The following is a 26,775-nucleotide window of genomic DNA, read 5'->3' as shown; positions in this document are numbered from 1 at the left end:
GCTAAGGCTCTCATGTATTTATTCTGTAGTACAGTGGATATCATAAAAATTCATGAAAGGCAGATGTTTTCACATAAAATGAACCCCAAAATATATTACGACATAACTGATTCATTTATAGAAATTTTTAAATCATTTCCTAACTACACTTTTACCTCCATGGCAACAGCTGTGTTTTATTTAATGTTTTCAAAGGAGCCTACAGAAAGTTGAAAAAACCAATAAATACATTAAATTATCAAATTAATAATGTCACTTACATATATATTCTATTTATGTAGAACATCATGCTTACACAAATAAGAATGTTACATCATGGGGCGGTAGGATAAGATAGCCCCTTTTTCCCACCAGAAACCTTTGTAATAAATCATCAACATCCCCACTGGTAGAAATTTGATTTCCATCTGACCACAGTTCCAGGGAGGACAGATTCACAGTCAATTTGAACTGCACAAACATCTAGAAATAAAATTTATGTTATACTTATTCAAGTAACAAATTATTACATCCAAACTAAAAAAATAGAGGGAAATATGTAATTTGCTATTTTGGATGTTAAACTAATTAAGAGGCTTTAAGACATTAACTTGTTATAATAGAATGGAAATCATTTTCAATGACTTTTGATAAAATTATAAATGTGAGAAAGTTAAAACTTACAGTGTTGACAAGACCAATACTTTGGATGATTTTCTGTGTTACAGCCATCATTTCTGATCCCATATAATCATACTGAAAAACAAATATTTTTATGGTTTCTTTAAAATGTGAATTTTTTTAATGATGAATATATGTTGATGTTATTAGAAGGAAAAACATAGGATTTGTCAAACAATTTAAAGCATACTAACATAAAGATAATAACATTTATAATAAAAGAAAACAAACAACTAAAAATTGTATTTGGGCCTTCCAAAGAGAGTCTCACTTGTCACATATTTTGAAGACACCTTTGAACAGAAATATTTAAAACTCTCAAGCAGTACCTAAAGTAACTTTATATCTTCCTTATTAAACAGGGATTTCTTGAGCTAGGAATTTTCTGTTGACACATACATCATTATAGTGTTTTTGGCTGTGTGCTTAATGAATAAAAAAGAGTAAATAAATAAACATTAAAAATAATCAAAATGATCAATATATTTATGGTAAAAATAAATCATAATTATGTAAAGTAAGACATATGTGGATTGAATTATTCAGAACAGTCTGATAAAGAGTGAGATGAAATAATATGAAGGAAGAGAAGAAAGGAAGCTGTTTTCTGTAACTGCTAATTCTTGAAAAGATATAACCTCCTTTTTGGGAGCTGAATGAATACTTCTGTACTTTGGAGTCATATTTGGAAAATGCTTAATACCCTCATAAAAGTTGCCAATTTGACAAATAGAAAATAAGGAATCCTACCAAATCTTAGAATAATCTGTATCTCTCGCTCATTCATAATTATCATAGTTATTGAAACTGGTATCCTCCTTATAAATATTGATAAAAGAAGAAATATAAAATTAATTACATATTTCTGTTGGATGAATTAAACATTAAATATATTCAAGACAACATATTTTCCTTGTAATACAAAGGTACTGTATTATATAGGCAAGTGTTATACAGGACTTCTAGTCCAGCCCAACACAAAATCATAAATTTACTTAAAACTTGTTTTTGCTCACCAGTTTTTGTTAGTGTTTGTGTATTTCATGTGTAGCCTGAGACAACTCTTCTTCCATTGTGGCCCAAAGATGGCAGAAGCTTGGACACCCCTTACCCTAAAACTAATATAGTGTATGTCAACTGTAATTTAAAAATACATTTAAAAAAATCACACTTGTTTTGTATGTTTGTGTGTGAAGGGAAATTTATAGAGAAATTCTAAAATGTGTTTAAATGCAGCAGAACCTAAATAGTCAAAGTAATAATGAAGAATAAGGAGAGGATTTAAACAAATAGATTAAATGACAATAAAGCTAAAGTAATAAGACAGCGTAGTATTGATTCAACAAAACATCAATAAGCCAATGGAAAAAATAGAATTTTGAGACGTATGTCATACATATTCCATTACATAATTTCTTTAAAAATTGCCAACATGATGGAATGAGATAAAATAAATCCTTTTTATAAATGGTGCTGGAGCAAATGGATATGAAAATACTCTGAAGTAGATTGACAGGCTTTGCATGCATGCTGTATATCTCTGTGCGCATTTTGTTCTCAATAAAAGCCCCTCAGCTGGGGAGACTCTGTGGGACAGGGTACCCCCTTTCATAAAATCTTTATTAAAGTAATAAAAATATGTGTAAATTCTAAAATAAAACATAGGTGATATGATTTATTCCTTGGTATAAGAAAATATTTCTTAAATAGAAAAGCTAAAGCAATAATAAAAATCATAAATTAGACATAAATGCATAATAAGTAAAATATGTATGTACATCAAAAGACACCATTAAGTGAGTGTAAAAACAATTCTCAAACTGAAAGAAGATATTCCCAATATAGCTATCTATAAAAAGGACTCATATTCATGATTTATAAAGAATTTCCACAATGCAACAATTTCTCATTTGCAAAAAAATGAAAATGAGAAATATGTATATTTACTCTTAAAAAGAATACATAAATTGTCAATAACATTATGAAATTTGTTCAAATTCAAAATCATGACATAAATACCAACAGAACTAAAATGTGATCCCACAATACGTACATAAGAATGGCTAAATTAAACTATCAATACCAATTGTTTCTTTCTTTTTTTACTGTCCCCCCAAATAATTAAAAAAATTTTTTTTATTGTTCAAATACATTTGTCTCCACCTTCCTGTCGCCACTTCCCCCTGCTCCCATCCCCGACTTTCTTCCCTCGATCCAATTGTTTCTGAGGATATGGGATCCTTGGATTTTTCATACATTGTTGATGGGAGGGTAAATTTATAATCACTTTTGAAAACTATTTATCAATATCCTCTAAAGGTAAAATATACTGACTTTATAACACAACAGTTTCACTCTTAAGTAGATACTCAAAAGAAATTATGTCAACCACATGGTCATTTTTTCCAAGAAGACATACAAATGGCCAATAGGTACATGAAAAGATGTTCAACATCGGTATTCAGGGAAATGAAAATCAAAATCACAATGAAATGTCATCTTACACCTGTTAGACTGGCTATCGTAAAAAAGAGAATAGATTTCAAATGTTGGCAATAATGTGAAGAAAAAGAGAACACTGTAGGAATGTAAACTGGTAAAGCTTTATGGAAACAATATGACAGTTTCCTTAAAAAATTAAAAAGAGAACCACCATATGATCCAGCAATCCCACTCATGGGTCCATATCTTAAAGAAATAAAATCAATATCTCAGTAGATATCTGTATTCCAATGTTTATTGCAGCATTATTCAAAATAGCTTAGATATATAAACAACATATATGTCATTAATAAACAAATGCTCAGGGAAAATATGCACTATACACACAAAATGGAATGTTGATTCAGTCATAAAAAAGAAGGAAATTGCCCCATTTGCAACATGATGAACTTGGAAGGCATTATGCTGGGTGATATCAGCCAGACAGAGAAGAGCAACAAAAACTGTAGGGTATCACTTGTATGTAGAATATTAAAACAAACAAACAAACATGTTTCTATATAAACAAATAGAATGGTGGTTGCCAGTGGTTGGAGGGAAAAATAAAAATTATATAGGTCAAAGGATACCAACTTCCAGTTATAAGAACAAGTTCTTATATAATGTACAACATAGTGACTAGACTAATTACATGATATCATATTGTAGCTGAAAGTAGATCTTAAGTGTTCTCACCACACACACACAGAGACAAATGAAAGAAGAGAGTGAACTATGTGAGGTGATGGATGTGTTTATTATCTTGATCTTGGTAATGAATCTGCAATGTATATGTACATCAAATAATCATGCTGTATTCTTTAAATATATACAAGTACATTTGACAATTATTCCTCAATAAAGTTGAAAAAATTCTAAGTAAATTTGCAAGACAGTAAATACCTGGTATGTTCAAAGAAAACATATGACCAAAGAGGATACAGTAGGTCAAGGGATGGGCAAGGGCAAAGCTGTTAGAAAATGGGGTCCGAGATCCTGGGCTGATCTGGAGATGAGGCATGGGGTAGATATTGCAAAGCATTCTAGGATAGTTTGGGTTTTTAGTCATTATTAACACTTAAAATAAAGTACCTTTATTTGGAAATGATTAAAAAAATTGCATTGTGATTTCAAAATTAAGAAAAAGTTTCATTAAGTTTAATGGAAGAAAGAGGGAAAGTGGGAACAAAGGTGTGTGTGTGTGTGTGTGTGAGAGAGAGAGAGAGAGAGAGAGAGAGAGAGAGAGAGATAATATGAATGGAGGGAGGAGGGGAGGAAGAATTTGACTTACCAAAGCTTTTTCCACTATAATATGCATTTCCAGGTATTGGGGTAATAGCTTTGAAAGAGTTTTTTCCTGGAAAAAAAAAGGGGGGATTGATCAAATGATCGCATGTATTGAATTTGTTAAACACAAGGAGTTATATATGAAGAAGGCAAAAAAGAATCATAGAAACCCTTCATAAGGACTTAAAAATAAAAATTTTTTTGAATTTTTAAAAAAATTTTTTTGTTCAAATACATTTGTCTCCACTTTCCTGCCACCACTTTCCCTGCCCCCCCATCCCTCCCCTCAATCCTTCCCCACTTTGGCTTTGTCCATGGGTCCTTTGTACGTGTTCCTTGGCTTGACCCTTCCCTTTCCTCCCCCCTCCCAACCCTCCCTCCTTCCCTCTTGACTCTGTTGGTTTATTTTTTATTTCAAAGTTGCTGTTTATATTTTCTTTGCTTTTTTGTTTTGTTGGTTAGGTTCCAATTATAGATGAGGTCATATGGTATTTGTCTTTCGCTCTCTGGCTTACTTCACTTAGCATAATGCTCTCTAGTTCCATCCATACTGTCGCGAAGAGTAGTAGTTCTTTCTTTCCTTCTGCTGCGTAGTATTCCATTGTGTAAATGTACCATAGTTTTTTGACCCACTCACCTACCAATGGACATTTATGTTGCTTCCAACACTTCGATATTGTAAATTGTGTTGCCATGAACATTGGGGTGCATAGGTTCTTTTGAGTTGGTGTTTTGGAATTGCAAAGGTATAATCCCAGCAGTGGAATCACTGGGTCAAAGGCAATTCCATTTTTAGCTTTTTGAGGAAATTCCAAACCGTTTTCCACAGTGGCTGCACCAATCTGCATTCCCACCAACAGTGTACTAGGGTTCCCTTTTCTCCACAGCCTCGCCAGCACCTGTTGCTTGTTGATCTGTTCATGATGGTCATTCTGACCAGTGAGAAGTGGTATCTCATTGTGGTTTTAATTGGCATTTCTCTGATGGCTAGTGATGCTGAGCATTTTTTCATATGTCTCTGGGCCCTCTGTATCTCTTCCTTGGAGAAGTCTCTGCCCAGGTCCATTGCCAATGTTTTGATTGGATTGTTTGTCTTCTTGGAGTGGATTCATGTGAGTTCTTTATATATTTTGGAGATCAAAATATATAAAGGTATACCTTGTCCAAGATATCATTGGCAAATATATCTTCCCATATGGTTGGCTCTCTTTTCATTTTGCTGATGTTTTCTTTAGCCGTGCAGAAGCTTCTTATTTTGATGAAGTCCCACTTGTTTATTCTTTCCTTTATGTCCCTTGCTTTAGGGGACATATCAGTAAAACTATTGCTGCGAGGAATATCTGAGAGTTTCCTGCCCATGTTCTCCTCTAGGACTTTTATGGTGTTATGACTTATATTTATGTCTTTTATTCATCTCGAGTTTATTTTTGTGTATGGTGTGAGTTGGTGATCAAATTTCAATTTTTTGCATGTAGCTGTCCAGTTCTCCCAACACCATTTGTTGAAGAGGCTATTTTTACTCCAGTTTATGCCTCTGCCCCCTTTGTCAAATATTAACTGTAGAGACATGCGTTTATTTCTGGGCTTTCTATTCTGTTCCACTGATCTATGTGTCTGTTCTTGTGACAGTACCAGACTGTTTTGATTACAGTGGCCTTGTAATATAGCTTGATGTCCGGTATTGTGATCCCTCCTACTTTGTTTTTATTTCTCAAAATTGCTGTGGCTATTCGGGGTTGTTTACTGTTCCATATGAATTTTTGAAATGTCTGTTCTATGTCTGTGAAATACATCATTGGTATTTTAATAGGGATTTCATTGAATCTATAAATTGCTTTGGGCAGTATGGACATTTTGATGATGTTAATTCTTCCAGTCCATGAACATGGTATATGCTTCCATTTCTTTGTGTCTTCCTAAGTTTCTTTCTTTGGTGTTGTATAGTTTTCTGCAAACAGGTCTTTTACCTCCTTGGTTAAATTTATTCCTAGGTACTTTATTTTTTTTGTTGCTATAGCAAATGGTAACTTTTTTTCTGATTTCTGCTTCTTCTCTTTCATTGTTGTACAAAAATGACTTCAATTTCTGATATTGACTTTGTATACTGCTGTTTTGCCAAATTCCCTTATTAGGTTGAGTAGTTTCTTGGTGGAATCTACAGGGTTTTCTATGTACACTATCATGTCATCTGCAAACAATGATAGCTTTACTTCCTCCTTTCCAATTTGGATGTCTTTTATTTCTTTTTCTTGCCTGACCAATGCGGCTAGGATTTCCAATATTATGTTGAAAAGAAGTGGTGAATATCCTTAAAATAAGCGGATATCCTTATTTTGTTCCCTATCTTAGTGGGAAAGATTTTTGTTTTTGCCCGTTAAGTATGATGTTGGCTGTAGGTTTTTCATATATGGCCTTTATTATGTTGAGGTATGCCCCCTTTATTCCCATTTTTTCTGAGTGTTTTTATCATAAATAGGTGCTATACCATATCGAATGCTTTTTCTGAAACTGTCGAGATGATCATGTGGTTTTTATCTTTCCTTTTTTTTACGTGAGGTATTACATTTATTGATTTGAGTATATTGAACCACCCTTGCATCCCTGGGATGAATCCTACTTGATCATGATGGATGATCTTTTTAATTTATTGCTGGATGTGGCTTTCCAATATTTTGTTGAGGATTTTAGTGTGTTTGTTCATCAGCGATATTGGCCTGTAGTTTTCTTTCTTTGTAGTGTCTTTATCTGGTTTAGGGATTAGGGTGATGCTGGCTCCATAAAAAGAGTCTAGGAGTCTTCCCTCATCCTGGGTTTTTTGGAATAGTGACAGGGGTTAGCTCTTCCTTAAATGTTTTGTAAAATTCTCCTCTGAAACCGTCGGGCCCAGGGCTTTGGTGTGCCGGGAGTTTTTTGATTGCTGCTTCAATTTCCCCAGCTGTTATTGGCCTGTTCAGGTTTCCTGCTTCTTCTTCATTCAGTGTTGGAAGATTATACTTTTCTAGAAATGTGTCCATTTCATCGAAGTTTTCAAATTTCTCAGTATATAATTGTTCATAGTAATTTCTTACAGTCCTTTGTATTTCTGTGGTATCAGTTGTTATTTCTCCCCTTTCATTTCTGATATTATTTATTTGGGTCCTTTCCCTTTATTTCTTGATGAATCTGCTTAAAGCCTTGTCAATTTTATTTATATTTTCAAAGAACCAGCTCCTGGATTGGTCGATCCTTTGAATTGTTCTTTTAGTGTCTATGCCATTCACTTCTGCTCTGACCTTGATTATTTCCATCCTTCTACTTGCTCTGGGATTTGTTTGTTCTCCAGTTCTTGAAGCTGTAGTGTTAGGTCACCTATTTGAAATGTTTCTATCTTTTTTAGGTAGGCCTGTGTTGCTATGAACTTCCCTCTTTGGACTGCCTTTGCTGTGTCCCATAGGTTTTGGACTATTGTGTGTGCATTTTCATTTGTTTCCAGAAATTTTTAAATTTCTTCTCTTATCTCATTATTGACCCATTCATGTTTTAATCATGTGCTATTCAGTCTCCATGAGTTTGCAAGTTTTTGAGGTTTTTCCTTGAGGTTGGTTTCCATATTCAAGCCCTTGTGGTCCAAGGAAATGCTTGCTATAATTTCAATTTTCCTGAATTTGTTAAGGCTTGCTTTGTGTCCTATCACATGGTCTATCTTTGAAAATGTTCCATGTGCATTGGAAAATAATGTGTATTTTGCTTCTTTGGGATGAAAGGTTCTATATATGTCAGTTAAGTCCATTTAATCTAATGCATCATTCAGTTCCACAATATGTTTATGTTTTGTTTGGAAGATCTATCCATTTTTGACAGTGGGGTGTTAAAATTCCCTACTATCAGTGTGTGGCTGTCTATATCTTTCTTGAATCCTCCAAGATTTTCCTTATATATTTGGGTGCTCCTTTGTTGGGTGCATTTAAGTTTACAATGTTTATGTCTTCTTGATGGATTCTTCCTTTGAGTATTATGAAGTGTCCCTCTGGGTCTCTTTTTATGGCCTTTGTTTTAAAATCTATTTTGTCTGATATAAGTATTGGTACTCCTGCTTCTTTTTCCTGTCCATCTGCTTGGAATATTTTTTTCCATCCCTTTCCTTTCAATCTGTATAGGCCCTTCATTCTGAGGTGGGTCTCCTGTAGGCAGCATATGTGTGGGTCATGTTTTCTTATCCATTCAGCTCTCCTGTGTCTTTTGATTGGGGCCTTTAGTCCATTTACATTTAGAGTTATTTTTAATAGGAACTTATTCATTTTTTTCCCTTTATATTTGTGTTCTTCTCTTTCTCACTCTTTTCCTTCATCTTCTTAAAGCAGTCCCTTTAGCATATCTTGTAGTCCTGGATTGGTGGAGATGCACTCTTTTATTCTTCTTTTGTCTGGTAAACTCCCTTTTCACCTTCCATTTTGGTTGAGATCCTCGCTGGGTGAAGCAGTCTTGGTTCTAGGTCGTTGCTTTTCATTACTTGGAATATTTCTTACCATTCCCTTCTGGCTTGCAGTGTTTCTGTTGAGAAGTCGGCTGCTAGCCGTACTGGGGTTCCCTTGTATGTTACTACCTGTTTCTCCCTTGCTGCTGTTAGGATTCTTTGTCTTTGATATTTGCCATTTTAATGATGATGTGTCTTAGAGTGGGCCTCTTTGAGTTCCTCTCGAATGGGACCCTCTGTGCTTCTTGGACTTGCGAGACTTGTTCTCACCTCCAATTAGGGAAGTTTTCCATCATTACTTTTTTATAAACAGGTTCTCTCTCCCTTGCTCTTCTTCTCCTTCTGGTATCCCTATTATGTGGATATTATTACATTTCAGGTTGTCCTGCACTTACCTAAATACCTCTTCATTCTTTTTGAGTCTTTTTTCATTTTCTTGCTCTTTCTGGGAGCTTTTTTCTACCTTGTCCTCCAGCTCAGTGATTTGATCTTCTGCTTCATCTAGGCTGCTTTTGATTCCTTCTACTGTGTTCTTCAGTTCAGAAATGGTATTCTTCATTTCCTCATGTCTTATTGATAATTTCTATGTTCTTTTTTCAGCATGATATAATTTGCAATAAGTTCCTGATAGTTTCCCTGCAGTTTCTCATAGTTCTCTTTTGAGCTGGCTGAGCTCATTGAGCTTCCTTAGAACCATTGTTTTGAATTCATATCTGATAGTTTACTTGCCTCTATTTCATTTAGTTCTCTCCGTGGGGATTCCTCCTTTCTCCTCATTTGGAGGATGTTCATTTTCCTTCCTATTATTTGTGAGAGTATTATTATTTTTTGCTTCTGAATTTTAAATTGATCAGTCTCGATTTCCTGATTTTGTGGATTAAACTTCTATGGTAGTAGGCTAGTCTTTTTTTTCTTTCTTTTCTTTCTGGATGTGCTCTGATGATGTCAGTTGTTGACCCTGTCTGACCTTAGGCAGTCTGTTTGAGACTTCCAGTAATCTACTGTCTGTGCCTGTCTCTTGCAATTGTTAATCTAGTCACTCTGCCCTCAGCTGTCAGGCTTAGGCACCTCAGGGCAGGGCAGTGACTCCTGAGAGCAGGGCTATCATGTCCTGATAGGCTGCTGCCACTCAGGGGAGTGTTTTGCCTGAGCAATATGGAGACCATAGAATGGGGAAGGAGTCAGCACCTGGCTCCCCCTGGCTACTTCTTTAGTTCTCTCCCTAATGCCTCTGACTCCAGTCTCTCCTCAAGAGTCTCTATGCAGCTCTGTGTCCCCTTTAGCCAGGAATCTACTATCTCTGCCGGCTGCCCTGCACTCAGCACGCAGGCCTGCGTACAACTCCTGGGCAGAGTGGCCTGAGGGCAGGGGTATTGTTTCCTTTTCTGCTGCTGCCTTTTTGGGGAGTGGCCTGCCTGAGAAAGATGGAGACTGCAGAATGGGGAAAGAGTCAGTACTGGGAACCCCCTAGCTACTCCTTTAGTTCTCTCCCCAACGCCTCTTTCTCCAGTCTCTCCTCAAGGGTCTCTAGGCGGCTCTTTGTGACCCCTTTGGCCAGGAATCTACTATATCTGCCAGCCGCACTGCACTCAGCACCCAGGCCGGTGCAGGACTTATAAATAAAAATTAATTGCTAGTAAAAAATTTCACTTGAAAACTTATTCTAGGTCTAAAAGAATCCCAGTGAACCTGTGAGAGGAATATGGGAGTCTAGTTACTCTATATTAATACTGAATGAGAAAGAAAGTGAATATAAATATACACATTCTATTGTCTTCATCTCAGGACAAATCCATGTTATTAGAGAAAACACTTGAGAATTCTTCCTGAGCTGTCCTCCTGAGGATTATGTTAACACCATGTGTACCACAATGGAAATTTTCCATTCATTCATCAGAAAAATATAGAAAAATTAAAAAATTCAGTCTACACAGAAATTCAGGTAAACAGTGTGACTTGCACTATTAGCCACAAAGCTACACAGGAAAGAACAGAATGCAAAATATCAGAAATAATTCTGTAGCTCCAAGGCATAGGCTGTAAGTCCCTTTTGATATGATGTTATAGCCCTTGATGGTGGCAGAAGTGAGCTATAAATTATAAATTTATTATATCATCATTTGGCACTTTACTGGTAATTTTATATGAGCTGTATATTAAACATATTAAAATGCTATTCACATATTTCAAAGAAATCAGAAGTTCATCTTTATCCAAGTATATTGATCACAAAATATAAGTAAGGAGGGTAAAAAGATTGGGTCTGTTATAAAATAACAGGTTAAAACAAATAAACAAGAAAACAAACTAGACTTAATGGATAGAGTCTAGGTTTAAATAAGTTTGCTTATCCTTCCATAGAAAACTAAAGTATGCTTGCATTCTGTATTCAGGGTGGGGAAAAGTTCATATAGAAAATAATACAGCAAGTAATAAATAATAATGATATGAGAACAAACTGTGTTTTGCATGCTCACAATTGTGAACTTACTTTTGCATAACCCTGTATGTATCACTTCATTTTCTCTCTAACTAAATGTAAATATGTGGTTTTGTAGGAAAGGACGTGTTCTTCACTTTTACTCAACACTTTTACTAGTTTTATAACAATGATGAACATAGGATTTATTTTTTTAAATGAAATAATGTGGAGTGGGACAGGGGCACTAAAAAATTTAAATTATATAATTATTAAGATGGATATTTAGTTCAATTTTATTAGGTGGACCTAAAAATACTTCTGCTCAAAAGTTAGTTCCAAAACTAGATTATATGACATATCTCCCTAATTACACAAAGTCAAAGCTTTTAAAATCTTTTCACTGATTAAAAATAACATATCAACCTGGGCATCAACATCATGGTGGAATAAGAGGACCCCTTTTAATATACCCTTAAATTTACAACAAGTTGAATTACTATAATTCTACAAATGATCCTCTGTTCAATGCACAGAGATATCCGAGAGGTCCGCATATCAGTCCATCTGGAGGTGGACACGTTGGAACAAGTAAGGGAGGTCAATTGGGAGAAGTAACATCCCTGCCTGGAATACCATTGAGGTGAAACATGTTGGCAGTGATGGAGATATGGAGGACCTGTGATGGTCATTGTTGACAAAGAGGCAAAGCTGTGGTCTTGTCGTAGCCATTACTAATTTAGAGGCAAAACCTCAAACCCACATATCTGCCTCCCCTTGCCCTCTCATTTCAGCAGAACCCAGCAGAGGTGGAGCTTAGTTGAAGAAGCGGGGATGCACATTGGTAACAAGGAGGCAGTGCCAGAAACTCCCATGGTCAGAGCCCCACTGCCCTTCACATGCCACCTCCAGAGGATGGTGACCCAAGATGGAAGCAACCCAGAAACAGAGTGGACACGGAACATCCTGGGAAATATAGGGCACTTTCCATGACTGTGACGACAGAACCCCACCAACATTCCACAGGGGCCAGCCTTGCAGGAAAGAGAAAACAAAACCTTGTACTATAGCGCCATCTACTGAAAAACATAAGTAGAACTTCGGTTCAGAAATCTGCTGCATTGTTAAAAGTAAAGAGTTAAGTAGAAAAGAGTTCAGTATCTGAAATGTGCAGGCACAGAAACAATTCATTACATATCATGAATAACCAAGGTAGCAAGTTATCAGAGAAAGAAGATAAAATCTCCAGAAACAAAACTCAAGACATGGAAGACTGCGATTTAAATGAGAGAATTCCAGATAGCAGTTATGAAACACTCAACGAGATACAAGAAAACTCAGAGAGGCAGTTCAGTGGTCTCAGAACAAAATTAATGAACAAAAGAAACACTTTATTAAAGGAATTGAAACTATAAAAAACACAAACAGGAATTCTGGAGCTAAAGGACTCAATAAATGAGGTGAATAATGCATGAGAGAGCATTGGAAAGGAGCAGACCACAAGAAAGAGAAAATTATTGAGTTTGATGATAGAAAATTAGAATGTGTTGGGAGAAAAAAGACAGAACAAAAAAAAATAAAAAAGCTATACAAAAACTAATGACTTATTAGAAAGAAGAAAGGATAATGGGTATAGTAGAAGAGAATAAGGAGAAGGGAACAGAGAAAGTATTCAAAGAAATAATTGATAAGCACTTTTCAAACCTATGGAATGTGCTAAACATTTGAATGCAGAGCTAACAGAACACTTAATTAACTCCAGGCAAAAAGACCTTCTCCAAGATACATTATATTAAAACTGTCAAAAGTTAATTACAAATAAAGAATTTATAAGGCATCCACAGGTTAAAAGACTACAGTCTACACAGAGAATCCAATTAGACTATTGTCAGATTTCTTTCAGTAGAAACCTCACAAGCCAGGAGACAGTGGACAAAAATTTCTGAAATATTGAAAGAAAGAAACAACCAGCCAAAAAATATATATCCAGCAAAATCATCCTTTAGATATGAAGGAGAAATAAATGCTTTCCAAGACCAAACAAACAAACAAATAAAAACCTGAAAGAAATCACCACTAGAAGACTTGCATTACCAGATGTGTTGAAAGAAGCTCTTCTACTAAAATCATAAAATAAAAGCTATACAAAACTTTGACTAAAATGACAGATAAGAACTTCCAACTGACTTCAGAATAGAGCATTAAACACTTAATTGTAACATAAAAGTTGAAGTGGAAAAAGTCATTAAAAGTAACCTACTGTAATTTGGCAATGAATACACAACATCAAAAGGGATAATTTGTGGGAAAAAAACATAAAATGGGAGGAGGACAGGATTCAAGTACAGGTGAAAGAATGTAAGAGGCAATCAGAAAAATAACAAGGACTATTGTATGTGTAAGACATTTTGCAAAAGCCTAATAGTAACCACAAAATAAAAATCCAAAGCTGAGACATGAAACACAAAGGAAGAAAAAATGGGGAAAAAATCAGACAAAAGCCATTTCAAAACAAAACAAGTACCATGAGACAAAGATGGGCATTTTACAATGATAAAAGGAACAGTTTTTCAAGAAGACATAACTCTTATCAAGATATATGCACCCAACCTGAGAGCACCAACATATATAAAGCAAATGCTAATAGACCTAAACAAAAATCTGACACCAATAAGATTAATAAGAAATATAAATGCAGCAATGGATAGATCCTCCAAACAGAAAGTCAGTAAGGAAATATTGGCCTTAAATGACACATTAAAGCAAATGAATTTAATTAATATTTATAGAACTTTCTATCTCAAAATGAGAGTAGACATTTTTCTCAAGTGCACACAGGACATTCTCAAGGGTAGACTCTGTGTTGGTGCACAAAACTAGCTTCAATAAATTTAAGAAAGTTGAAATCATACTAGTATGTTTTCTGACCACAACAGTGTGACTATTAATCAAATACATCAAAAAAGCTGGAAAACCCACAAATATATGGAGATTAAACGACATGTTACTGACTTACTGGGTCAATGAATAAATAAAAGAAGATATCAAAAGTTACCCAGAGACAAACAAAACAAAAAATATACCAACATTTTTGGGATTCATCAAAAACAGTACTAAGAGGGAGGTTTATAGCATTACAGGTTTATCTCAAGAAACAAGAAAAATATCAAATAAGCAGTCTAACATTACACCTTACAGAATTAGGAATAAACAACAATTGAAGCCCGAAGTCAGTAGAAGTAAGGAAATAATAAAAATCACAGTAAAAAATAAATGAAGCAGAGAACAAAAAGACAATGGAAAAAAAAACAACAACTTGAAAGGTAAACAAAATTGACACACCTCTAATTAGAGTCACTAAGGAAGAAGAGAGAAGACTCAAATAAATAATATCAGAAATGAAAGAGAAAATGTTCAATGGACAACACAGAAATACAAAAGATTACACAAGAACACTCTAAAACACTATATACCACTAAAGTGGATAACCTGGAAAAACCAACAAATTGTTGAAAGCATACAAACTTTCTAGACTGAATAACAAAGAATTAGAAAACCCAAAGAGACAAATAACTAGTAAGAAAATTGAAACTGTAAACAAAAATCTCCAAAAAAACAAAAGCCCAGAAGCAGATAGCTTCACTAGTGAACTTCACCAAACATCAAAGATTTATTACCAATTATTTTCAACCTCTTCCAAGAAATTGAGGAAGAAAGAGTACTTTATAACTCTTGCCTGGAAGAGTCACCAAAACCAGGCCAGGAAAATACACACACAAAAAGTACAGGTCAATATCTCTGATGAGCACAGGTGCAAAAATTCTAACCAAAACACTGGCAAATCTAATATAATACATTCAAAAGATAATACATTACAATCCAGTGGGGTTCATGCCGGGGTACAAGGATGATTCAGCATATGCAGATTGAACAATGTTAAATACCACATTAACCAAATAAAAAATAAAATTCAAATGATCATCACAATAGATGCAAAAAGAGCATTTGACATGGTACAACATCCATTTTTAATAAAAGCACTCAATAAAATAAGTACACAAGGAAATTACCTCAACATAATAAAGGCCATATATGACAACCCCTCAGCCAACAGCATACTCATTAGTGAAAAACTGGAATCTTTCCCTCTAAGGGAAAGGATTCCCTTAGATGCTGACTTTTGCTGCTGTCATTTGACATAATATTGAAAGTATTAGTCAAAACCATTAGGGAAGAAAAGAAATAAAAGGCATCTAAACTGGAAATAAATGAATAAAACTGTCATTCTTTGGAGATAACATAATTATACGCATAGAAAAATCTATAGGCTCTGTATTAGAAATAATAAATAAGTACAGTAAATTTACAGAATACAAAATCACTTCTCAGAAACCTGTGTTTCCAGATACAACAAATACAAAAAAAAAATCCCACTTATAATTGCATTAAAGAGAATAAAATAAACTTGAAATAAGAAAGAACCTGTACACTGAAATCTACAGGACATCATTAAAAGAAATTGAAAAAGACATAGAAAGATATTCCATATTCATGGATTCAAAGAATTAACATTGTTAAAATATCCATATTACTTAAAACAACATACAGATTTAATGAAACCCCTAACAAAATTCCAATGACACTTGCATAGAAATAGAACAAAATCCTCAAGTTTGATCAGAGATAAGGTAGTTCAGTTGAGATTATATGTTCTCAGGAAGAGAAAGAAAAAGATGAAGAAAAATGAACAGAAAGTGATAGAACTGTGGGCACTGTCAAATATACCAACATATTCAAAATGGGAGTATGAGAAAGTGAGGAGATAGATAAAAGGCAGAAAGTTCCTGGACACAACTTCTCAAATTTGGTAAAAAAATATTAATTAAAACATCCAGGGAGCTCTATGAATTCTAAGTAGGATCAACTCAAATAGATCCACTCAAAGTCACATCATAAGAAAACTGTTATCAGGCAAAGGCAAAGGGGAAATCAGAGAAGCAGCAAAGAAGGGACTCATTATATACAAGGAAACTTAATAAGTTTAATAACAGCTGATCTTTATCGGGCACCATCGAGGCCACAGAGAGTGAGTTGAAATATTCCAAGTGATGACAGAAAAACACCTGTCAACGAAATCTATATGCAGCCTATAAATAAATGAAGAGACTTTAATATAAATGAATGATTATCTATTTTAGCAAGATATGTTTTGGTAGTATTTAAAGTTATGTAACAAAGTAATAAAAGTATTTTCACCAGGGTAATAATTATAACTGTTAGTGGTAACTGATAGTGACTCTATTCTTCCTGTATTCTAAATTTTGTTTAACAATATGTATTTTTATTTAAATAAAAGAATAAGAAATGTTACATCATACATCATAAAATAAGCCCAAATATATTATTACATGTTTCTTCATATGTTTCAGGTGGAATCCGGATGTTTTACTTAAAGGTGTAGAAAAAAGATAACAAGTTTATTTTTCCTACTTGGCTGCTAAGCAGTTCCTTTCCACAATGAAAAGAATGCTACAGAAGTAATTTCATGGTATGTCATCAGGTCAGAATTATTGCTGTTACCTGCGAGCTTAAATAAACTTTATAGGTCTGGTCTTTCTGCCGAATATTGCTGTAATTTTCTGCTAGCACTGGTATGTCTGGATTGTCATTTTTCACTTGATAAATTATGTGCTCATATCTTGCTGAAGACTCCAATGGTTCAATTCCATAGCTGATATTTTCAAACTGAAGGAATCCCCTGAATATTTAAAAAATAATGATATGAAAATAATGATCCTATCAAAGTTATAATCTAACATGTTGTATGAAATGATGAAGCACAGGAGGAAACCTGTTTTAAACCCACTTTTCCCCATTTTTTGGTCTACAATTAATAACTGTTACCACATTTGCCATAGTTTTTCTCACATATTAAGGAACTAAATATATTAAAAAGTATTTTGTATTTTCTGTATAGTAATAACATTCATTAAAAATATATTATGTAAGGCCAAGTATTTGCTGGGAAACAAAGTATTTTGTTGAAAATTTCAAGAATAAAGGTCCTGCTCTAACAGAGGTAAAGACAGGGAAAAGCAGAAACATAAAGGGCATATCAAAAGAGGCTGATATAAATAAAAACCATTTTGAGAGAATGCCAATTTTCTGAGTTGACAGGAGTAAATTTTGGAAATCAGACAAACAAGAACCAAAAGTAAGTTAGAGAGTGTCTTATTTGTTCTGGACTTGTCTTCCTCTGATAAGCTTACCACCTTCCTCTTGCCATCATTAATGATTAAAATCACTTTTCTTTGCCCTTTATCTCTGAGGAAAATGTCTTTTACTCACCACCCCCACCTCCCTCTTTTTTGGCAACCATCAGCATGTTCTCTATATCTATGGGTCTGTTTGTTTTGCTTTCTTTATTCATTTGTTTTGTTCTTAAGATTCCACATATAAATGAATTCATATGGTATTTGCTTTCTCTTTCCGACTTATTTCACTTAGCATAGTACCCTCTAGATCCATTCATATTGTCACAAATAACAAGATTGCATTCTTTTCTATTGCTGAGCAATGCTCCATTGTATATGTACCACATCTTCTTTATCTATTCATTAATTGATGGACACTTAGGTTGCTTCCATACTTTGGCTATTTTAAGTAATGCTGAAATAAACATACGGAGACGGGTATTTTTTCAAATTGGTGCCTGTTGTTTTCTTTGGATAAATACCCATAAGTGAAATTGCTAAGGCATATGGCAGCTCTATGTTTAATTTTTAAATTAAATTTATGGTGGTGACATTGGTTGATAAGATTATATAGGTTTCAAGTGTACATTTCTATGATACATCATCTGCGTATTGCATTGTGTGCCCACCACCCAAGTCAAATCTTTTTCCATCATCATATATTTGATCCCCTTTACCCTTTACTATGTGCCCCCACCCACCTTCCCTCTGGGAACCACAGTACTATTGTCTGTGTCTCTGAATTGTTTGTTTTTCTTGTTTGTTCATTTGTTGCTTTCAGTTTTGTATCCCACATATGAGTGAAATCACATGATTCTTAACTTTTTCTAACTTATTTCTTTTAGCATGATATTCTCAAGATCCATCCATGCTGTTGCAAGTATCTGTATTTTATCTTTTCTTATGACTGAGTAGTATTCTATTGTAGATGCATATCACATTTTTTTTAATCCGCACCTGAAGACATTATTTTTATTGTTTTTAGAGAGAGAAGCAAAGAAAGAGAGAGAGAGAGAGATCAATGTGAGAGAGGAACATCTGTTGGTTGCCTTCTTGCATGTGTCACAAACAGGGATCAAACATACAACCTGGGTATGTGCCCGGACTGAGAATTGAACCAACAAACTTTTGGTCTATCAGGCAAAGCTCCAACTAACAGAGTGACACCAGCCAGGGATGTATCACATCTTCTTTAACCATCTACCAAAAGACACTCTGATCCATGTCTTAGCACCATGAATAATGCTGCAGTGAACATATAGGTGCATATGTCTTTGCAAATAAATGCGTAATTTTTTGAGGCACATCCATACTGTTGTCCATAGTGGATGCACCAATGTACAATTTGCGAGGGTTCCCTTTCTCCCCACTCTTGCCAGTACTTGATATTTGTTGAGTTTCTGTGTGTGTGTGTGTGATAGGCTGTCTGACAGGTGTGAAGTGATATGTCATTGTGATTTTGATTCACATTTCCCTGATGATTAGTAACGTTGAGCATCTGTTCATACGCTTTTTGGTCATCTGTATGTCCTCTTTGGACAAATGTCTGTCTAGTCCTCTAAGGTACCTTCTTAATTAGTTGTTTTATGTCTGATACTGAGTTCATCTTAACTGCGAGCATATAGTATGTGTCTGTTAAAAAACTAAGTGAGGTCTTTTTCCATAACTATTTAAAATGACTGAGAGGTAATTCAGCTATAATGTTTAGAAAATGTTATGAACTTTCCTTTACTGAAACTATTCTTTTCTGCACAGCATCTTGAAAATACCTCCAATCAGATGTCCTTGGAGTGATTTAATTTTACTTGGTACTTAGGTCTAGCTACTAATATTAATTTTTTAAAAATCTGGATTCTTTCTCAACCTTCCAAGATTTGTATCTGCTAGCCACTAAATTTCATCTTGAAGTATATCCTAAGTTTTCCATGTGTAAATATCCTCTAAGATGTTATTACCGGAGTCCAGAACATATGCTGAGTGTTGCAACTGAATTTGGAAAATTGGCAACATATCCTCGGTAATAGCAATGCATCTGAAAAATAGTATAGAAAAACAAATAAATAAATTATTTATGAATAAGATATGGGTGGTCAAACATTACAGATGCCTTAAAATCTTATGAGAGTTTAAAATAAAGTTGTGTCTCATGCAGATTTATTAATGCATATTTTAAGAGAAAAAAGGTTTTGACAACTCTCCTGACTTTGTAAACTACCACATAAGTGCCCATGAATATTATATCAACATTTCATCTTATTTCTATGTACAACAATCATAAGTATATGATATAAAATATATATACATATATTAAACTTCAAACATAGAACATATCTCAATGGTAATGATATGTCCACTTCAATAAAGAAACATATGGTAATAAATGTCTAAGACATTTGAGTCTTACCTTAAAATATGAAGAATCTGTATGCAAAGACCAAGTTTCATTAAATGTATAAACCAAAAAATTCTTGGATAAGAACGAGCTAAGTAAAAACAAAAATCAAAATGGTTGAGTCATGAATTTCATATAAATATAAACATTACACTAATAAAAATAAATGTGAAATTTATTAGAATCATATAATAAATAATGTGCTTCGGTTAGAGTAATTTAGTGTGAAATATATGTTTAAATTCATAGAACTGCTGTACCAGGCTTTCTTAACACTGAAATAAACTCTGTGAATCCTCTGTATCAGATAAGTGTGTGTGTGCCTGTGTATGTCTTCATTCAACACGTATTTACTGAGTGCCTCCTATCTGACAGATCCTTTTTCAGGCACTGGGACACAGCAGTCAACAAAAGACAAAACCTTCAGGAAAGTGAGAGACACACCCACTGCTAACATGTTAGATGATGATAAATAAAACCTGGGATAAGGATATATGTTGCAAAGTGTGGATAGGATGTCATGGAAGGCTTACAGATATTATGATACATTAGGTGATTAAAAACTTGAAAACACGCCCATAGATTTGCACTGAAATGCTATTCCAGACAGAATTAGGAGAAAATGGAAAGACCCTGAGGCATAAATATGCTCTGTGTATACAAAGAACACCTAGAGGGCAATATGCCTAGAGTGGAGTGTGGATTGAAGACAAGACATGATGTGGAAGATGGTATCATAAAGATGAGAAGCCACTGGAATATTCTGAGCAATAAATGATCAGATCAGACCAACATTTCGATAGCATCAGACTGAATGCTAGTTGAGAATGTACAGAAAGAGAGATACCAGTTACGCTGTTCAGTCATCCAGACAAGATGTGTCAGTGGCTTGAACTAGGATAGTAGCAGTGGTGGGGGTCTAAACGTGATATTACCCACATTATTTATGTGGAGATAGAACACATGGGATTTAATAAGCTATTGAATGTGGGGAAAAACAAACAAGGGATCTGTGGTGTTCTGGAAGCCACATGAAGAAATTATTCTGGATAGGAGACATTGATTGGTTATACAAATGCTGCCAATTAGTCAAGAAAAGTGAAGACTAAAAATTAACTGGCATTCAAAAACATGAAGATCATTGGTGGTCTTATAAAAAAAATGTTAATGGAGTTGTAGAGACACTCAAGACCAACATAAGTTTAATGATTATGAATTAGGTGAAAACAGTCATGAATTAAATGAGGATAATTTTCTCTAAACTTCTTCAACCATAAAGTTAAACTTGTTCAACTCCCTGAAGATGAGGTTGTAATAAGTATATATTTTCAAAGAGACAGGCATAGAGGAGTCTCTTTGATTCTATTTATATGAAAGGTTGAGAAAATACAAAATGAGAGACAGAAAGTATACTAGTTCTTACCTGGAATTGTGGTAGGAAAAAGATATTAGGTGTGAAGTGGCATGAGGGGAATGAAATGTTCTAAAAATGGTTTATGTTTGATGGTCGTAATACTATGTAAAAGTATTAAAAATTATTTGACTGTACATTTGACTGAGTTTTATGACATATAAAGTGTGCCCTTTAAAGTTAAAAATAAATACATATATAATTAATACATTCATAAAATGTATGGTACTAGTTGAATTTCCCACCAATAACCACTTGATGTGTTAATTATGTTTGAGTTTCCATCAGGTATACTTAATATCTATCACAGTTCTTGGGTTTTGTATCTTTACAACTCAACTAAGGATTTATGAATATATAGCTCATTCCTAAATTTGAAAATAAAAAGCTGAATAATTAAATACGACATTCTCATATGACCTAAGATTCAAGACCTAATGAATCCTACCTTGCAAATGGATTGATTAAACAGTGTGCATTTTCTTCATTATTATATTTAAATAATAACAAAATCTTTTTAAAAATAAAACTTAAGCTTTAGGGGAAAATCAAATCTTACTGTTTTGTGAGATGCAGAGTGTATGGTTTTCCATCAATTGTAATCATATAAATCACCTAAAACAAAAATAAATAAATAAAGATGATTAGTAAATCAAGAATATACAAAGTAGCCCCGACCAGTGTGGCTCAGTGGATTGGGCATTGTTCCACAAAGCAAAAGGCTGCTGTTTTGATTCCCAGTCAGGGCACATGCCCGGGTTGTGAGTTCAGTCCCCATTTGGGCCATGTACAACAGGTAACTCATCGAGGTGATGTTTCTCTCCCTCTTTTTCTTCCCCCCTTTTCCTCTCTCTAAAAATTAATAAATAAAATCTTTAAAAAATATATATGAAAGTAAAGCTATTTTACTCATGTTGAAAAAGACTCAGTCCATTTTAAAAATTAACATATTCTTCAGACTTTATTATTCAAAATAGAAGGAATTTATTATTATTACAAATTCAAGATTAGGGTAATGAACTTAATATGTAGGGACAACTTTTTGAAAAGAAACATCTGAAAGTCACATTTTGGAAAGATAATTTTTAGCCTTATTACTACTATAAATTAATCATTTCTATTTGAAAATTATATACATTTTTTAGTCAAGGTGAGTGAGACATGGCAGCAGGCTAACAGTCTATGCTAAATGGTAAAACATTTATAAATACATATATACATACTGCCAAGTACGCCAAGAGCCACTTCACAATCCTCTCCATATTAAACCATGGGGGAAAAAAGACTTGGGAGACTGAAGCTCTCAAGCTTCATTTATGCTACATTTTCTCAAGGCTGTAGCCAACCCTCTGTTTTCTTAGAGTGTGTAAAGAAAATCCGGTGTTTTTACTCCTTATAAGGTAGGCTTTTTCATGGCTTAGAGAAGTTGGCTTCTCTGGAAGGAGGAGAAGGGGCTGTTTGATGCCAGCCATGAAAATCCACAGGCGGCTGCAGTAAATCTACAAATTCCTGGTTGAAGAGAGATGGCACCTAAATGAGAGGAGGAAGCCCCCTCCCTTTCCCCTGCTCTCCCTTCTCAGGAGAAGCTACGCTTTCCCTCCCCTGATCTCTTTGTTCTGCTTCCCCTCTACATTCTTACAAAAACCCTCACCTACACTAAAATTTTAAAATGGGTTTTTCTGAGGACAAGAGTACCTGCTCTGTTTGAATTGCAGGCAATTTGAATAAAACATTTCTTTTTCACCAGCAGCTATCTCACGAGTTTGGCTTTTGTTGCAGCGGGCAGCCAAACGTGGGTTCAGTGACAAAAACAGTGCCCATCATCCTAATGTGGAGACGTCCAGGAATAGGTGGGTCAGTGGACGGTCTCCACAAAGGCAGGCTGACATCTACAGTAGCATATCCACAACTTCTTTTCAAGAAAAACTAATTTTAAGAAAGATCTTTGATTTTGAGAGGAGAAAGTCTGTAAACTTGTGAGAGGGTAGTGCTGCTTACGTCTGGAAACACCCAGGAAGTACAAGACTCAGAGACTAGATGCTCAATTACCCAGAACAGAAAATATAATACAGGGCTTAGCAAATATTCCTTGCTCCTCCTTCAGAGTTAGACCTTTTTCACTTCCCTTTCTCAGTTATGTGGGTTTCACCAGTGCCCTCAGGCCAAAAACCTCTTTACTCTTTTGCCAAGAGGCTAAGGATTTTGCATCATAAAGGTGGCAGAAGAGATGAGTTTAGGTAAAGTTTCCAAAGTGGGGTTTGCTTTTGCAGGTGGCTAAAGGCACTAGAACCACCTCGGTCTAATGGCCTCCTTATTTAACTATTCTAACGGTATATAGATACAGAATGTATTACAAAAAGTCAACAATCAGCTGAAATAACTCTTTTGTTTTGATGGTTATTCTCAAACTATTCCATGATAGCTTAACCTTAATATATACATATACATCTCACATGCCTTCTGCGGTCATCTGATTTCAATACTTGCTTAAAGATGGAGCCTTGATTAATGCTTAATATGACCTAACATAAATTTATTTATATAAATTTTGATATATATAAAAATCATTCTTTTATACATATATATAAGGAACATACAAAGGGCGAGAAATAGAGAAGCAGTCCCTAATATTGAAGAGCTGGCTTGGTACTAGCCTTGGTGTTCTACTGTTGAACATGAACATTTTTACAGAACATCAACATCACACACAGCCACTGTGAGAAACTGTGAATCAAGACAAACACAAGATCACTGTATAATCATGTCTGACTACAAAGAAAATACAAACATTTTGTAAGTCAGGAAAATAGAGCAATTTTGCCCTGGTTGGACCAACACGAGTGGTTCTTTTTAACCAGTTACAGCTGTAGGATTTTTCTAGTCTTCTCTTTTCTTAGATAAGACTTACTAAGATGCACAATCACAGAATTAGCTCTACTTCCGGACCACATCCAAACCAGAGCAAAGGTTGGCTTCCTCAGACCTTCCACAAGTCCTCCAACAGCAGCTGGAAGCTTTTAAAGCCTTTCTAATGCACTCTTGCTGAGATGTCCCATGGTTCTCCACGGTGTGCTGTCCCTCACTGAGCTGATCAGTAAAACTAACTTGTTTAACTACAGGTGTGTTCCCAATGGTCTTTGATAAGAAGGCATTGAAAGGCAGCCAGCTCGCCTCTGCTGAGGAGTTTCTTGCCAGTATTATACCAATAGCAGCACCTATAGCTTGCACAAATATATTTAGATACACCTTAGAAATTTGGACACTTGCATAAGTTCTGCAATATCCCAAAACAAAAGCCATTGCTTTAGTAGAATATGTGGTTATCATGATAAACTGAAAGCCCATAAAAAAATAATCTTTTATATGTTTAATAACCAAAAAAAGACACAGGGTAATCTGGAATTAAAGGAAGACAACAAGACAGATAAAGGGAGGTCTACTGTAAGAAATGAAAGGAGAACATTAATCATATTTCATCACAGGAAACTGGCTTCTGGAATTGCATAAACACAATTCAGAAAACATAAATAGGTATTAAATACTCTTGTGAAAGCATTTCATGTCCTGCATAGTTGCTATATGCTTTCCGAAAGGCAATCTGAAGTAAACAATTTAAAGTTTAAAGTGATCATGCAACGACAATGTCCAAATTCTTTGAAATAAATCAGAAAATATCTTTTTGTCAATAATTTTTCAACTGAAGGTAGTATTTGTAACGGAATTGGAGTTATAAATTCAAAATTAAATTCCGTATCCTGAATGTTGTGGCTTTGATGCTCTTAATATTTTAATCCTCATTATTAAATACATATATGATATATATTTATCATTTGTGTCATAAATATATCCATATCCTTGTTTAGAGGGTTAATCTGAGAATTAAATGAAATTTGTATATAAAAATACTTCTCCAAAGACAATTATTTTACTGCTATTTTCAATTATAATTTCACATACATTTTACTTTGATCATTATTGTTCATGAATAGAACAAAATCATGATAGGTTCCATTACTGCATGACAAAATGGTTAGGAATTCTTAATTTTTTACTTATTATTTCAATAATTGTTTCTTCAACATGAATTTTTTCCCCAGAGTTACCATGTATTGACCACATCAATTTAACTACACGGAAATCTAAACTCTTGCATTATGACTTTTGGTTTCTAATATCAAACATAATGACATCAATTTGAATTATTCAAGACTAAATGCCTTCCATTTAATTCCTTTTTCATATGGCAAGTAAGCATTTTTTCAACTTTGTTTTCTAGTTAATATTTATTTATTGTAATATTTTTCATCATAATAGAGAAAATATGACATTTTTATTTTTCCTTTTCTTTTTCTTCCTTTGGCCATATTTCTACTAAGGCTGGTGTTTCTGAGTAAAAATTTTTTGATATAAACTTAGCTCAAGACCAGTTTCTCTGTTGCTGGACCATTGTCACAATTATTTCATACTGATTTTTTCTACCAGTATTTTTCCTGTAAAATTCCTACCTGTATTTCCTGGAAAACAGTGAACAATATGTCAGAGAGATGGAAAAACGAAAGGAAGCCTGTGAGTGAGCAGCAGAGGTGTAATAAAGGGAGGAGCAAGATATACTGAAGCAAAATGGCACCAGGAAAACATTTTGTTTTGCAAATAAATACAAATCGGTATGAATGACTCGATACAAAGGTAAATTCAAATAGTCTTAAAATTTTAAATTGTAAAACAAATATTTACCTGCCTCTTTGTACTTTCACTCTTATTTGACCTTATTTTCTGTGGAACTGTGACATGTAGGAATATTCCTTCGAAATCTGCAGCGAGAAAATGGGCTTGTTTCCAACAACAATCATCTCAGTCAAGAACGGGTTCTTGAGTCCACCACGGTGGGGTCTAAAATTGTCAATAAACTTATTTATATTTGTCCTCCCTCCTCCTTGGTCCAAAGCTTTCACTACATTTTCAAAGCCACATTGAAAACTGCTAAGATACAAACAAACAGATATGAGACACTGTCATTCTACAGGACCATCCTCTTCCTCCTAGAACTGCGTCGGGACTATTTCCCTCAGGACCCCGAGGAATAAACTGAGGGCCGTGAACATACCCTTAAATCCAATGGCCATAGAGTTAAGGGAGCCGAGAAGACCAGCCTAGTCTCAGCAGCCGAGACCCGGGACCCCTGATGCGGGGTGGACTCCTCGGGTTTGTATTAGGCCGGGTTTGGGAGACATGGGAGAAGGCATCAACAAGAGATCCAGGAAGGAGGTGTAATAGGGGTCCCAGAGCTACAGGAAACTGTTCTCCAGAAAGAGCCCAGCCTTGCTCAGAGGTGCAATGAGTAGACCAGGCTCCCAGGGTCTTACCCATGAGGGCGCTCAGCTTTCCCAGCTCAGCGAGCAGTGCCAGGAGAAGGAGCAT

At 34.7% G+C, this 26,775-nt stretch overlaps 1 protein-coding gene across 1 annotated transcript in view; it reads right to left on the bottom strand.

Annotated features, from left to right (window-relative positions):
- Positions 1 to 26,775, bottom strand: part of LOC129064647 (disintegrin and metalloproteinase domain-containing protein 18-like) — a 73,229-nt gene extending 46,454 nt beyond the window's left edge. Inside the window, exons 1-9 of the mRNA XM_054565767.1 lie at positions 26,721 to 26,775; positions 26,092 to 26,168; positions 21,917 to 21,972; positions 19,959 to 20,037; positions 19,510 to 19,586; positions 16,881 to 17,058; positions 4,433 to 4,498; positions 664 to 735; positions 296 to 462 (exon numbers count right to left, since the gene is read on the bottom strand). Of these exons, the coding sequence (XP_054421742.1) occupies positions 296 to 462; positions 664 to 735; positions 4,433 to 4,498; positions 16,881 to 17,058; positions 19,510 to 19,586; positions 19,959 to 20,037; positions 21,917 to 21,972; positions 26,092 to 26,168; positions 26,721 to 26,775 (827 nt within the window). The remainder of the gene's footprint in view (positions 1 to 295; positions 463 to 663; positions 736 to 4,432; positions 4,499 to 16,880; positions 17,059 to 19,509; positions 19,587 to 19,958; positions 20,038 to 21,916; positions 21,973 to 26,091; positions 26,169 to 26,720) is intronic.

Source organism: Pteronotus mesoamericanus, unplaced genomic scaffold (assembly GCF_021234165.1).
Source record: "Pteronotus mesoamericanus isolate MK-2021 breed Mesoamerican mustached bat unplaced genomic scaffold, CSHL_Meso_final contig_169, whole genome shotgun sequence".
In the NCBI taxonomy this organism is placed as follows: Eukaryota; Metazoa; Chordata; class Mammalia; order Chiroptera; family Mormoopidae; genus Pteronotus; species Pteronotus mesoamericanus.
The sequence above is the reverse complement of the archived record's forward strand: the minus strand, read 5'-3'. Positions and strand labels throughout refer to the sequence as shown.